The 16,636-nt window shown below is 44.2% G+C and overlaps 1 protein-coding gene across 1 annotated transcript in view; it reads left to right on the top strand.

Moving 5' to 3' along the window:
* LOC130273923 (uncharacterized) overlaps positions 1 to 15,170 on the top strand; it is a 60,344-nt gene extending 45,174 nt beyond the window's left edge. The window contains exons 5-7 of the mRNA XM_056521446.1: positions 1,670 to 1,821; positions 4,095 to 4,234; positions 14,793 to 15,170. Of these exons, the coding sequence (XP_056377421.1) occupies positions 1,670 to 1,821; positions 4,095 to 4,234; positions 14,793 to 15,013 (513 nt within the window). The 3' untranslated portion in view covers positions 15,014 to 15,170. The remainder of the gene's footprint in view (positions 1 to 1,669; positions 1,822 to 4,094; positions 4,235 to 14,792) is intronic.
* Positions 15,171 to 16,636: the final 1,466 nt, after the last annotated feature.

Here is a 16,636-nt window from a genome sequence, read left to right as displayed (position 1 = left end):
GACCTTTAGAAAAGTTGTCCAAACCCACTGATTTTGTTGGGACTTAATGGCAGTCTAAAGTGTATGGTCCCCTCTCAACTCCCCCCTCCCTTGGCATATTGGATATCAATTGCATTATCTTGATGTTCTTGAATAGATATGGCACTGTCAGATGGCAGTGGCTAACCCCTCTTCTCCTTAGCAATTACGCATAAACACATGGCCACTCCAAATGTTCATGTATATGTAGGGATCAGAAGATTTCTAAAACTCTGTGAGACCCAAAATTCTATAAGACATAGTAAATGAAGTGTACAGCATGTGCACAATTTTTGTGGTGCAAACTGTGCTAGAATTTTCAATGTATGAGACTGTGCCCTAGCATGGCCCTAATACACATGCAGCCTTGGCTAGCTTGTCAGCCTTTGGCACCTCAGGGCAGCCTATGATCGGGTTTGCAGGCTTATACAGCAGTGATAAGAATCATCTCCTATCTCAGCCATTACAGCAGGAGCTTGGCTGTCATTTCCAGCCATTCCCCCATGGTGATCATGTGGGTACAACTCTTGTGCCCCCACAATCTTAACAATATATGTGAACAGTATCCTATTAAAATGTACTCTGAAGAAAGAAATGAAGGGGAGAGCACTCCTGTATAAGCACAACTTGAATAAAGGATACGTTTGCGGAGCTGTGTATGGATCCAGTGAAACAAATGACACCTGCGGGGTGCACGCAATACAGCTGAAGTAAATAGTAATAACAAAATAAAGAACAATAGTATGCACTCACCGTTCAAACTGTGTCTAGACATCCAGAGGTCTGGGATCACGGGGAGGCATAGAAGGAATCGCCGAAGCGCTCAGAGCCTACGCCGGTCATTTCACGCAACAGTATCCTCTGAAAACTAGCCCACACAGATTACGTATGCCACATAATGGCTTAAATTAAATGTACAGGGCTAGTAAAATATGACTGCTTTCTTATAAACAGTGCCACATGCAAAACGGTCCACAGGTTGTGTATGATACTGCAGCTCTGTTCTATTTGCTGCTATAGGCACAACACACAGACAGATGTGCTGCTTTTTTCTACAAGAAAGTAGCCATGTTTCTCTAACCTTGTGCAACCTCCTTATCTTATTTCAATGTCATAAGAAAGCAATGTAAGGCTTGCCTTACATTAGTTCTGGTTAGCAAGAAAATCACCCTCCATTTTTTAATAGTAATAAATAATTCTCTACAGATTTATATGTAAAATCTAACGTGACCATATGCTATTTTATATGACAAGTGCCCCTAGTGGTCTTGTGTTATTGTTTTTAACAAATTTAAAATCAGTATTTTTACAACTCTGAATTGAAATATACTGAATGCAAATGTACTGTGGTTACACGACAAAGAGTAAGTATATAAAGTTATCTTGCACCCTCTAGTGGGCTTCACTGGCACTGCACTACTGTGATACAAGTATATATATATATATATATATATATTTTTTTTTTTTTTTTCCCAATTCAAAAACAAGTATTTTTTTGTGTGTTTTTTAATTTTAGAGAAACAACTATGTAACAATGGATATGTCAGTATGATCATTCCCATTCACTGACTAGTGGGGCTGCTGCCATTACAGAGCCTGTATATATGTCAGGCCTCTTAGTGGATATTCATTGTCTTGGTCTGTTTTTAAGGTACATAATGGACTTGCCACATACGCCACATGGACTTCCATTGCTACTATTGTTAATCTTGGCCTTGTGCTGAAGTATAACTCGCTCCATGTAGTGGAACCTTATGTCAGCAGCATTGTTCTTGGCCTTATATTGTTTGCTCTCTTGTTCTGGTAAGTTCTCTTCACAGCTCCTTTGTTTTAAGTCATGTCTTATGTAATATACCGGTATTTATTATATAATATAATATGCAACAGTACAATAATATATAATAAGAAGGTCAAGTACCTGCACTTTAGGGTGCCTATCCCTTATCATCCCAGTCACATGTTCAAAACTAACCTTGTATACTGTGTCCATCCCTAGTGATACAAGAAATGTCTCTTTCATGCTTACAGCAGACCCTACCTACATCTGGTAGTAATAGTAACTACACATACAACTATTTCACATTAGATAATAGATTTGACAGTAAACGGGTTGTCCAGGATTATAAAAAATGCTGCTTCTTTTTTGCAAACACAGCACCACTCCTGTCCACAGGCTGTGGCATTTTCTCATTGGGTCATAGTGTTCAGGCCTCCATCGATCAGATGCCTACTTGTGGATAGGCCATACATTTTAATCATGGCATTATCCCTGTGGCTCACATGTGAATTTTTCTGCAGTGTCAAATATAATTTAGCATTTATGAACCTCATGGAAATGCATCTTTGCCTTAGGATATGTTCACACGTAGATTTTATTCTGTATACATCAATCAAAATAAATGATGGAACTTAAAATGTGCAGTATAAAATCTTGTGATTACATCCATCCACAAGGTTTTATGACAGGCGTCAGGGTACTTGAGGACAACACTAAACGAGATGTAGTGGCACTATTCCTATACCGCAGATAAGTCTACTAGGCTGCGGCTCTTCTATCGCTGCGGGAGACCGAGGTCCTAGGTATGCAGGTCCAGCGGTGCTGGGGACCAGAAAACTCCAAGTCATAATATAGTCTACTTATAAAAAAAAAAAAACAGTTACCTGCAGTCACCGCTAGGCTTCAGCCAGCCGACTCCGCTATATCTGCTTCAACGGACGTCTCCGATACCAGACACGCTGCAGGGCACGCCCTGCAGCGTGTCTGGTACCGGAGACATTCGTTGAAGCAGATGTAGCGGAGTCGGCTGGCTGAAGCCAGTGGTGAGTGCAGTTAATTGTGTTTTTCTATAAGTAGACTATGTCAGGGTACTTGCTCCTATATCACAACCTCCCTGAATGTGCATAGCTCCCCCCTTTGAAATGAGCTGGCATGTAGTGGGTAATGGAAAGATAAATACCCTTAGCCAGAGTATTTACTGCGCTGGTAGCTGCAAGTACTGCATGGCTCCCCTCCACTGCGGGCGCGCTTATGGAGACACAGTCAGGACGTCGGATATGAACCACCGGACGTACCCTGAATACTATGAATATTGCTTCTATTGACTCCATTGAGTTACATTACTGTCTATGTCAACTGTATCGGCGGTCTCATATTATGATTTGCCTTGACATCTATTAGTGAAATTAGGTGGATGTGTACAAGTACACAGAACTGTATACAGCCCCTGATGAGGTCACTGCTAGTTGACTGAAACGCGTTGGGCAGGGCATTGTACATAATATACCATACTGACCCAAGCTGTAATAATTGCAGTGTGAATAGTCAGTGTGCGGTTGACTGTAGACAGTATATTCACTGTGTGGTATCATTTGCATCTCTTTTTGGCACTGGGATTAGCATCAATATCCCTGGCCAATTACCACAATTTCTGCACTTATTATATATGTGTCTTAGCTGCATAATAATTAAAAGTTAAGTTTTAAGTCACTCCCCCTTTTCCTTACAATAATTAATTAATTGGGAGTTCATACCATTTTTGTGTTGGTAGACCCGTTGAACCTCTACTAGTATTCTTTACATACAGGGCTAGGGCAGCTTACTGAATATTTTTCCCATGTGTGGTGAGAAAATAATCTGCACTTTATAACCTGCCTCATCAAGGGGGAATTCACACTAAAATAATGACATATATACAGGCTAGGTCATAGGCATGAATTTTGCATCTGGTTGCTACTATTTTCAGATGTTCTAAAACTGGGCACAATGCACAAGCTGTATTCACAGAGCTTTGTCTATCATGAAGAAACATTAGTGTATATTATCTTTTCATTACATCAGGTAATATTATACTCCGTAAACAAGAAACCATGTACTTCAACAGCCACTTCACAGATACGAAGGCGCCACATTGACCTCTGGTGGCATTCAGCTAAATTTGCATGTAGTACAGACATATCAGTCACCAAGTGCCACTTACAACACTATATTATATTCATTTACAGCTTAACGGTTTTAATAGACCCTTTAATCCATTTTATGATGCTTTAGTGTGTATAATATTGTCTCCCTCTCATAGGTTCTCGATGGAAACATTTATCTTTGAAAAGTATGTGCGCTACACAGTAACCATTTACCCAGTAGCTATTGTTGCTTCAGTTGGCATATTTCTCGGAGTGGATGAGACTACAGAATTCTCTGACAATGAAATGATGAATGGTAAGTCTATTATGTTGTACTTTTCAGGTGATCTCTATATCCTCCATAACTGACAAGCCAAACCTATTGCCAGGGGCTCACCAGACAGGACAATATTTCAGAAAACGCTATTGGGGGGTGTAATTTAATCTAAACTAATGCAGACTAAAGACGTTGTCTATAACAACCAATCAGATTTTTAAATGATAGCTGCCACCCTATTGCTTGCTATCGGTTTACTTTTCTACTTTGATTATTTTCTCACTTCTACCTAAGGTGTCAGTTAATATACTATTAAGTTAAAGGGGTGATCACAAGATTACATAAAATATTCTATAGCTAATTTAAGAATTAAAGAGGGCTATTATTAAAGAATAATGGTTCTTGTGCATGCCATGTGCTTACCAGTTTTGGTGATGTGGCATGCACAGGTTTTCAGCCATCTTAATTACTATTTCCCCAATGAAATGATTTCTTAATGCTGCCTACATTTCCCATGATGTCAAATCACTTTCTCCCCTAATGGCGATATTTATCAAAAAATGTATATAGTATCTTGATCATACTAATGAACATCACCCATATGCAGTAGCTTAGGTGTAATACCTTAGGGTATGTTACCATGTTTAGTTTTTTTTTTATATAGTTTCCAAAGCTAAAGCCAGGAATGGATCATAAAGGGAGGACATGTATATGCTGAGTCTGCAGCTGCATGGAAAACGTGCATAACAGCCTGCTTACTACCGTCCTTGCATTCCTGCTTGCTGTATACATTCAGTGCCGTGTATACAGTGCAGGAAGCATTGTTCCCTAGATATAGCTGAGAAAAAAAGTGATTTTTTTTCCCATAGAAAACTCAGCTTTTATTTTATCTCAATAAGATATGAAAGTTGAACTGTGATTGGTTGCTATGGGCAAATCACTTTAGTCTTTGTCTGGGACAGATTTATATATTTGGGCCATAATGCTTCCTACTTACAGTGCCTTTCTGATTTTGTTTTGTTAATCTGAATTGTATGTGATGGATCAGAACACAATAGTCTAAGTTGGTGAAGTGAAATGAGAAAAATACATAAATAAAACTATTGTTTAGAAATTGAAAACAGAAAATTGGCATGTGCGTATGTATTCACCCCCTTTGTTAGGAAGCTCATAAAAAGCTCTGGTGCAACCAATTACCTTCAGAAGTCACATCTATGTGTCACATGATCTGTCATTACATATACACACCTTGTTTGAAAGGCCCCAGAGGCTGCAACACCAAGCAAGAGGCATCAGTAACCAAACAATACCATGAAGACCAAGGAACTCTCCAAACAAGAAGGGACAATGTTGTTGAGAAGTACAAGTTAGAGTTAGGTTATAAAAAAATATCGAAATCTTTGATGATCTCCAGGAGCACCATCAAATCTATCATAACCAAATGGAAAAATATGGCACAATAGCAAACCTGCCAAAAGACGGCCCCGACCAAAACTCGCGGACCGGGCAAGGAGGGCATTAATCAGAGAGGCAACACAGAGACCTAAGGCAACCCTGGAGGAGCTGCAGTTCCACAGCAGAGACTGGAGTATCTGTACATAGGACGACAATAAGCCGTACACTTCATAGAGTTGGGCTTTATGGCAGAGTGGCCAGAAGAAAGCCATTACTTTCATCTAAAAACATAAAGGCTAAGTTTGCAAAAAGGCATGTAGGAGACTCCCAAAATGTATGGAGGAAGGTGCTCTGGTCTGATGATACTTAAATGTAACTTTTCTGCTATCAAAGAAAACGCTATAGGTGCATGAAGGTAAGGAAGAAACTTGGCAACTCACCACTGCTGCAACAACGAAAGGCTTTTTCCAGAGCTTGGTTCATGGCACACATCATGGCAAGGGAGAGGACGGAAGGAGGCAGGGGGTACCTGTGGAACAGCGCAGTTTCATGCCTTGCTGGCGCTTCTTCAAGCCACGGAGATGCTTGATTCAACAAGCTCAACAACCTCAACAGCATACAGTGTCTATCTCCTCCCCGTCTCAAAATCTTAACAGTTTCCAGTCAGGCAAAGCTGAACACCTTGGAACTGGCCGGTCTCAATGACAGGCATGATTTAAACGACAACTGCAGCAGTATGACACTTATCCACAGGATAGGGGATAAGTGTTTGATTGCAGGGGGTCCGACCAATGGGACCCCCCTCGATCTCCCTAACGGGGCGCCGCCATTAGCGCTCATGGTGACGTAGCGTCGACCTAGAGGGCGACGGTGACTCCCCGTCTCCATACAGTTCTATGGGGGAGACGGGGAGGCACGAACGCTGCCTCCCCGCCTCTCCCATAGAGATGTATGGAGGAGGCGTGCCGGCTGCAACGTCATGCTGCGGCTGGCACACCCCCTGCACGGGACAGCCGCGGCCCCGTACAGGAGATCACAAGGGGTCCCAGCGGTCGGACCCCCCGCGATCAAACACTTATCCCCTATCCTGTGGATAGGGGATAAGTGTTAATCACGCTGCAGATGTCCTTTAAGTGTTTTTTTTTATGTTTTGTATATATTTATCTTTTTCTATTGTTATGTGTTTGTGTACCGGTATGTGGCCCTGCACCGGTATCCCTGCTCATCTGGTTCATTAGCATGTGAGCTTGTTGGATCCAGTGTCTGCATGGCTTGAAGAAGTGCAAGCAAGGCACAAAACTGCTCTGTTCCACGGTTACCCCCTGCATCCTTCCTTCCTTGCAACGATGTGGGCCATGAATCAAGCTCTGGAATAAAGCCTTTCGTTGTTGCAGCAGTGGTGAGTTGCCGAGTTTGTTCTTTACCTTCATGCACCTGTATATGGACTCTGCTATGCTCTGAGCACAGCCCGGCTGCTTTTTCCAAGATCCGGTTTGCAATACTTCCTAGACTTACATGCAGGAATAGAGGTCCAGTAGTGCCAGTCTTCATTTTTCTTTACGAAAGAAAACGCTATGTCCAGCGCAAACCCAACACATCACATCACCGAAAGAACACCATTCAGCAGCCGGGACTGGGAAACTGGTCAGAGTTGAGGGAAAGATGGATGGTGCTAAATACAGGGATATTCATGAGCAAAACCTGTACCACTCTGTGCATGATTTGAGGCTAGGACAGAGGTTCCCCTTCCAGCAGGACAATGACGCCAAACACACTGCTAAAGCAACACTTGAGTGGTTTAAGGGGAAACATGTAAATGTGTTGGAATGGCCTAGTCAAAGCCCAGATCTCGATCCAATCGAAAATCTGTGGTCAGATGTTCACAAGCGCAAACCATCCAACTTGAAGGAGCTGTAGCAGTTTTGCAAGGAGGAATGGGCAGTTTTGCAAGGAGGAATGTACATAGTTTTTTTTTTTTTGCTTAAAATTGACCAAAAAAGCTGCATGTGCGACTACTCTATTTTTTGTGCAACTTTTTGATTGTGCAGTGCCCTAAGCAAAAAATAAAAAAAGAAACTTGCTTACCAAAGCAAAAAGTGATTTTTGAGATTTATCAAGTGCGAAAGTCGCAAAAAAGTCACATCGCATGAAAAAACGTACTAAATTTACTCCAGCTCAGACATGCAGCAGAAAAAGCCACTATCAAAGCAAAAAAGTTAATAAATAAGTTGCACATAAGCAATAAAAAATTGTAAGAAAAAAAGAACAAAAAAGGGAATATATAAGCAAACATTGATAAATGCCCCCATAGAGACTTATCCAAAGCGACTCGGAGCTGTGATTGCCACATAAGGTGGCTCTACAATAGTATTGCCCGAGGGGGTGAATAGTTATGCACATTAACTTTTTCTGTCATTTTGTCCTAGTTGTTTTTTGCTTCACAATAAACTAAAAAGAAATCTTCAAAGTTCTTGGTATGTTCTATAAATTAAATGATCAAAATCCTCAAACAATCATTGTTAATTCCATGTTGTGAGGTGCCAAAATACAAAAAAGTCAAGGGGGGGGGGGGCAAATACTTTTGCAAGGCACTGTATGTGGCACAAAGTGCTTTTAAACATGAAACAAATGCGCTTTTAAATGTAAAAAACAGACACAATTCGATTTTATTTTTACATGTTCCAATATCACAAACACAGATTAAAGGAAGGTAATATAAAATAATACCCTATATACTACAGAACAAAAGACGCAAAAAGCATGTGTGACCCTACCCTTAAAATACTCAGCTACTTTTTGCGTCTTTTGTTCTGTGATATATAGGGTATTATTTTATATTAGCCGTATTTTGCGGCGTATTTGCTGCTGTGTATTTTCCTAGCTATTGAAATGAATGGGTAGCAAAATAAGTCAATGTGACCCTACCGCACGGGAAGGCTCCTTCTCATACATGGCTGTGCATTCCGTACGGACTCCGCACAAAGAATTCCTTGTGGGGAAACAAAAAATAGAATTTTCATGCCGGGAACATCTGGCACGGAAATTCCGCCTTGTGCACAGTGCAGCAGAATCCTTTTGAATTCAACTGGACTTTGCTGCAGCAGAATTTCCAGTTAGGCTGCATTCACACCTCGTTTTTGCAATACGGGTGCCGGATCCGGCTGGGGGAGGGGCAAACCGGGCTCTCCCGTACCCCAGCCGGACCAGGGCTGAAATCCATTTACTTTAATGAGCCGACCGGAGTCAAACGGTGACTCGGGTCGGCTCATTTTTTACCCGTATGCAGTTTCCTGACCGGACCTAAAACCGTAATATACTACGGTTTTAGGTCCGGTCACAAAACTGGATACGGGTCAAAAATGAGCCGACTGGAGCCAACGTTTGACTCCGGTCGGCTCATTAAAATAAATGGATTTCAGCGCTGGTCCGCCTGGGGTACGGGAGAACCCGGTTTGCCCCTCCCCCAGCCGGATCCGGGACCTGTAACGTAAAAACAAGGTGTGAATGCAGCCTTACCTGCATTCATGATCATACTTTTTTTTTATTTTTTTTAAGTACCGTATTTTCCGGTGTATAAGAAGACTTTTTAACCGGGTAAAATTTTCTCAAAAGTCGGGGGTCGTCTTATACGCCGGGTGCTGAAGTCGGCTGGTATGGATTATCCTGGCCGAGATTAATTTCCCCCGTCACATTAGGGACATCCCTGTGTCCCAAAAGATCTTTTTGGGACACAAGGATGTCCTGGTTAACTTCCTGCGGCCCCGCGTTAACTTTAGAAAAATAGGGGCCGCCGGTAGGTAGCGCACACAGGGACGTTACTGCCATCTGTGCGTGCGTCCATAGAAATGACGTGCACACATGGTAAGTTACCATCGGCAAGTCATCTTCGCTGCTCTGACCACTGCTCCTCCGGTCCCGGGACCTACTGCTATTGCAGTAGCAGTAGATCATGACCACAGACCGGAGGAGTGTTGGTTGGAGCACTGAAGTGGGGCAGTACACAGAAATACAGCCTCCAGCCATATACTGTATATGGCTGAAGGCTGTATGTCTGTGGGGTCCACTGCCTACCAAATGTGGGGGAAACTATACTGCCAGCCTAATGTGAGTGAACTATACTGCCAACCTAATGTTGGGGAACTATGCTGATAACCTAATTTGGGGGGAACTATGCTGACAACCTAATGTGGGGGAACTATGCTGATAACCTAATAAAGGGGGAACTATGCTGACAACCAAATGTAGGGGGAACTATGCTGCCAACCAAATGTAGGGGGAACTATGCTGACAACTAAATGTAGGGGGAACTATGTTGACAACCAAATGTAGGGGGAACTATGCTGACAACCAAATGTAGGGGGCACTATGCTGACAACCTAATGTTGGGGGAACTATGCTGCCTACCTAGTGTGGGGTAACAATGGTAAGGTACCGTACATCGCGGTAGAGGGGTAGTCTTATACGGCAAGTATATTCCAAACTCTATATTTTAACTGTGAAAGTTGGGGGTCGTCTTATATGCCGGAAAATACGGTAAGTGCAGATTTAGGATAGGTTCCACGTGGAATTAAGCTTAGAATGTCTGCACGAAAATTTAGACATATGAACCAAGCTTAAATCTGCAGTTACTTTAAAAAATAAAATAAAAATAAAAAGTGTCTGGTTATGAATGCAGGAAACTGACCAAGCCTTAAGCTGGGGAAAGGGAATATCCAATGTAATTTTATTTTTTATTTTTTTTTGTGCGGATTGCTAACTCATGCTGAGACAGGATATTTATAATATGAACCTGTTATAGTTTTATTCAGTATTAGGGTACATTCACATACAGTATCTGCTGCATATTTTGTGCAGCTGGTTTTTACTACCCATTAACTTCAATGGGCAGCAAAATATATGCAACAGATCTTGTATGTGTGAACATACCCTTATATGTATAAATCATTTTAAAATTAAATGTTTTTTTTTTTTTTTGGATTGCTGAGAACCTTAAACATATAATTATGATATAGTTTTTTTTCCCCCAGTATTAATGTGTAAATTAATTTTAACCCCTTAAGGACCTAGGACATACCGGTACGTCCTTGGTCCTGCTCTCCTGATATAACGTGGGTGTTACGCCGAGCGCTCCGGGTCCCCGTTCCTCCCCGGAGCGCTCGCCTCATCCTCATTGCTGCAGCGCCCCGGTCAGATCCACTGACCGGGTGCGCTGCGGTCCCGCCTCCAGCCGGGATGCGATTCGCGATGCGGGTGGCGCCCGCTCGCGATGCGCACCCCGGTCCCCGTACCTGACTCGCTCTCCGTCGGTCCTGTCCCGGCGCGCGCGGCCCCGCTCCCTAGGGCGCGCGCGCGCCGGGTCTCTGCGATTTAAAGGGCCAGTGCACCTATGATGGTGCCTGGCCCAATCTTCCAATTAGCTTAATTAGTTTCCACCTGTGCACTTCCCTATATCACCTCACTTCCCCTGCACTCCCTGGCCGGATCTTGTTGCACTTGTGCCTAGTGAAAGCGTTCCCTTGTTTGTTCCTAGCCCGTGTTCCTGACCTCCTGCCGTTGCCCCTGACTACGATCCTTGCCGCCTGCCCCCGACCTTCTGCTACGTCCGACCTTGCTTCTGCCTACTCCCTTGTACCTCGCCTATCTTCAGCAGTCAGAGAGGTGAGCCGTTGCTAGTGGATACGACCTGGTCACTACCGCCGCAGCAAGACCATCCCGCTTTGCGGCGGGCTCTGGTGAAAACCTGTAGTGGCTTAGAACCGGTCCACTAGCGCGGTCCTCGCCATCCCTCTCTGGCACAGAGGATCCACTACCTGCCAGCCGGCATCGTGACAGTAGATCCGGCCATGGATCCCGCTGAAGTTCCTCTGCCAGTTGTCACCGACCTCCCTACACTGGTCGCCCAGCAAGCCCTAAAGATCGCCCAACGAAATCAACAGCTGGCATACTTGACCTCCGTGACACTGCATCTTCAGTCACAGATACAGCAAATTCAGTCACAGCTACAGCTGCAACAACCATCTCCTCCACCGGCTCCTGCAACTCCTCCGCAGCAACCGGCCGCTCCTAACCCCTGCTTGTCCCTGCCGGACAAATTTGATGGGGTCCGCAATGATCCTGCCACAGCCACAGTCCAGTCCTACTTCGCTGAGGTCCGTGGTGTCTTCGAGGAGCCTGCCCGAGCCTCTTCTGCCAAGACTGCCCTGCTGAACCTGGCCCAGGGTGTTTCTTCCGTTGGCGAGTACGCCATTCAGTTCCGTGCTCTTGCTTCCGAGTTGTCCTGGAATAGTGAGATTCTCTGCGCGACCTTTAAAAAAGGCCTATCCAGCAACATTAAAGATGTTCTGGCCGCACGAGAAACTCCTGCTAACCTGCATGAACTCATTCATCTTGCCACTCGCATTGACATGCGTTCTTCCGGATGGCGTCTGGAGCTCCACCTGGATATGGACTTTGTTCGCACGAGGCGTTTTTTCTCCCCGGCTCCTCTCTCCTCTGGTCCTCTGCAATCCGTTCCTGTGCTTCCCGCCGCGGAGGCTATGCAAGTTGACCGGTCTCGCTTGACACCTCAAGAGAGGACACGACGCCGCATGGAGAATCTTTGCCTGTACTATGCCGGTACCGAACACTTCCTGAAGGATTGTCCTATCCGTCCTCCCCGCCTGGAAAGACGTACGCTGACTCCGCACAAAGGTGACACAGTTCTTGATGTCAACTCTGCTTCTCCACGCCTTACTGTGCCTGTGCGGATATCTGCCTCTACCTTCTCCTTCTCTACTATGGTCTTCTTGGATTCCGGATCTGCAGGAAAAAAATTTTTGGCCTCTCTTATCAACAGGTTCTACGTCCCTGTGACCAGTCTCGCCAGACCCCTCTACATCTATTGTATTAACAATGAAAGATTGGACTGTCTCATGCGTTTCCGCACAGAACCCCTCCTAATGTGCATCGGACCTCATCACGGAAAAATTGACTTTTTTTCCCTCAGGTTCTTTGGCCCCAAGAAGAGGGGGAGACCCAAGGGGGGGGGTACTGTTACGCCGAGCGCTCCGGGTCCCCGTTCCTCCCCGGAGCGCTCGCCTCATCCTCGTTGCTGCAGCGCCCCGGTCAGATCCACTGACCGGGTGCGCTGCGGTCCCGCCTCCAGCCGGGATGCGATTCGCGATGCGGGTGGCGCCCGCTCGCGATGCGCACCCCGGTCCCCGTACCTGACTCGCTCTCCGTCGGTCCTGTCCCGGCGCGCGCGGCCCGCTCCCTAGGGCGCGCGCGCGCCGGGTCTCTGCGATTTAATGGGCCAGTGCACCTATGATGGTGCCTGGCCCAATCTTCCAATTAGCTTAATTAGTTTCCACCTGTGCACTTCCCTATATCACCTCACTTCCCCTGCACTCCCTGGCCGGATCTTGTTGCACTTGTGCCTAGTGAAAGCGTTCCCTTGTTTGTTCCTAGCCCGTGTTCCTGACCTCCTGCCGTTGCCCCTGACTACGATCCTTGCCGCCTGCCCCCGACCTTCTGCTACGTCCGACCTTGCTTCTGCCTACTCCCTTGTACCTCGCCTATCTTCAGCAGTCAGAGAGGTGAGCCGTTGCTAGTGGATACGACCTGGTCACTACCGCCGCAGCAAGACCATCCCGCTTTGCGGCGGGCTCTGGTGAAAACCTGTAGTGGCTTAGAACCGGTCCACTAGCGCGGTCCTCGCCATCCCTCTCTGGCACAGAGGATCCACTACCTGCCAGCCGGCATCGTGACAGTGGGGTTACACAGTAACCCCGCGTCATATCACGGCGAGCCCGGCGTCATAGTGAAGCCGGGACCCGCCTCTCATGGCGCACTACTAACCCTTTAGCCGCGCGCTCAGAGCTGAGCCGCGCGGCTAAAAGCGAAAGTGAAAGTTGCCGGCTAGCTCAGTCGGGCTGTTCGGGATAGCCGCGGCTAATCGCGGCATCCCGAACAGCTGACAGGACAGCGGGAGGGCCCCTACCTGCCTCCTCGCTGTCCGATCGCCGAATGACTGCTCAGTGCCTGAGATCCAGGCATGAGCAGTCATGCGGCAGAATCGTCGATTACTGGTTTCCTATGAGAAACCAGTGATCAATGATGAAGATCAGTGTGTGCAGTGTCATAGGTCCCTATGGGAGCTATAACACTGCAAAAAAAAAGTGAAAAAAAGAAGTGAATAAAGATCATTTAACTCCTCCCCTATTAAAAGTTTGAATCACCCCCCTTTTCCAATAAAAAAAAAAACACAGTGTAAAAAAAAATAAACATATATGGTATCACCGCGTGCGGAAATGTCCGAATTATAAAAATATATCATTAATTAAACCGCTCGATCAATGGCGTGCGCGCAAAAAAATTCCAAAGTCCAAAATAGTGCATTTTTGGTCACTTTTTATATCATTTAAAAATGAATAAAAAGCGATCAATAAGTCCTATCAATGCAAAAATGGTGCCGTTAAAAACTTCAGATCACGGCGCAAAAAATGAGCCCCATACACGGAAAAATAAAAAAGTTATAGGGGTCAGAAGATGACAATTTTAAACGTATTAATTTTCCTGCATGTAGTTATGATTTTTTCCAGAAGTCCGACAAAATCAAACCTATATAAGTAGGGTATCATTTTAATTGTATGGACCTACAGAATAAAGATAAGGTGTCATTTTTACCGAAAAATGTACTACGTAGAAACGGAAGCCCCCAAAATTTACAAAACGGCGTTTTTTTTCCAATTTTGTTGCACAATGATTTTTTTTTCTGTTTCACCGTAGATTTTTGGGCAAAATGACTGATGTCATTACAAAGTAGAATTGGTGGCGCAAAAAATAAGCCATCATATGGATTTTTAGGTGCAAAATTGAAAGAGTTATGATTTTTTAAAGGCAAGGAGCAAAAAACGAAAATGCAAAAACGGAAAAACCCCCGGTCCTTAAGGGGTTAAGTGTGGCTTGATGGCTCATGCTGAGACAGGATATTTAAACATAAAACGCTGATATAATTTTTTTCAGTATTAGGGTCTATTCATACGTACAGTATTCTGTGCAGATTTGATGCGCAGGATTTCAAGCTGTGTTCAGTTTACATTGAAATCTGCTGCAGAACTGCACAGAATACTGTACATGTGAATAGACCATTAATGTATAAAATATAGGTGACTCCAACAGTTATCACACGGCTGTCATAACATTGCTTTTACCTTCTTTTCAGCTGTGATCATTGCTGTGTGCTCTGTAGCCTGTCTGTTGCGGTTTGTTCTAATCTTCCTGTGCGATAAATTAAGACCAATGATAGCAGAAGAGGAGAAAAAAGATCATTTAAAGGAAGAGGAGAAAAAAGATCATTTAAAGGAATCCAAACTTGCTTCATCACCATCATTACAAACCAATGGTCACACCAACCCATTAGTTATGGAAATGGAGGAACTGTGAGATGTCAGTATTACACGCCAGTAACTTGCTTTGTGCATCTATTTATATTATAGTTATACTGAACATTTAGTTTATGATAATAATGGAGGGTGGTAACAGATAGCGGTCGCTTGCCAAAAAAGATCCAAATGTGTTTTGCTATTGTGATCAATGAAAAAAATCTGTAATGGTAAATGGCCTCACTGCCTTTGTAGTGCTGGACCACCTACAATTTGTTCTTATTGTGACAATGCATTTTTCAGGAGTATTTTTTTTAATAAAACAGAAAAAATCCACATGGCCTGAGTCCTCATTATGTTAAAAGTTGGATTATTTTTCTGTAGTAAAGCCTACAGACCTTTCTGCAGCCTTTTGGCTTGTAATTCCAAAGCCATACACCTGTAGATTCCGCTGCCCTAGAGAAGGTTTGTGAATATATACTGAGATCCTAATAACAGGAGAGGTACTATAGGCTGCTGGAAGATATCACTTGCCTAATGAGACCGTAATCATTTTTTTTAGGGTAGGGTCGCACATGCTGTATTTTGCTGCTGCTTATTTTCCTACTCATTGAAATCAATGGGTATCAAAATATGCAGCTGATTTTGCAACCCATTGACTTCAATGGATCTTGCTGCGTATTTGCTGCTGCGTATTTCCCTACTCATTGACTTCAATGGGTAGGAAAATACGCAGCAGCAAATACGCAGCAAAATACAGCATGTGTGACCCTACCCTTTATTTACCTCTACTGCTCATGAGAAGAAACAAAAAAAAACTAGACTTGTGCCTCATATTTGATGTTTTTTTTTAGCTTCCTTTCTTGAAAGCAAGGAAAGTGGAAAGCTTCAAATACCTGACTCATCTCTATGTCATGAACTTGTGTGCACTCCTAATAATACAGCAGACAGCACACGCAAGCCAAACATGCAAGTCATGACAGGCACATGTGCAATTTTAAACCAGTCTGGGAAGGAAAACTACTACACAGTGCACTTGTACGCTATTGGCATTGACAAAAAGGTAGCAGAAAATGTCAGTAATGGAAGGTGTGCTGGACTCAAGAGGTATAGCTGTGAATGGGACTAAGGTCTGCAATGTGACAGAAATAAAAGTGAATATCCATGCTTGACATTATTTTTGTTAAATAGGCACTATGACTAGAGATATGTCAATAGTTTTGATCATTTGGGGTATCATTTGCTGAGCCTCCCACTGATCAAAACAACGAGCAGAGATAAGTACATAGTAGCTTACTTTACTTCTTGGCTCTTAGTGATCTTTGTCTCACTGCTCCATTAAAAGTCTTTGGGGTCAGCACTGGGAGCCAGGGACTAAACAGCGCTACTACACGCTTATACCTGCTCGTTCTCCTGATTAGTGTGGATAAGCAATAAGACCAAACCAAACTTTTGACATGTCTCTAGGACCTGTTATACATTCTTTGAATAACCCCTCCGGGAGGAGATTCCTACCTATGCCCCTTGTGTGGGATATGAAAAAAAAAACCTTTACTTACCTCCAGTGCTCCCGCAATATCCTGCACCAGTCCCCCAATACAATCGTTCTCTGAGCTGCAGCATGATGGGCCCAGGAAGCACCTGGGCCAAATGTATTTTACTGCCACTCAGTGAATTGCTGGCC

The sequence above is a fragment of the Hyla sarda genome, chromosome 5, assembly GCF_029499605.1.
Source record: "Hyla sarda isolate aHylSar1 chromosome 5, aHylSar1.hap1, whole genome shotgun sequence".
NCBI lineage: Eukaryota > Metazoa > Chordata > Amphibia > Anura > Hylidae > Hyla > Hyla sarda.
The sequence above is the reverse complement of the archived record's forward strand: the minus strand, read 5'-3'. Positions and strand labels throughout refer to the sequence as shown.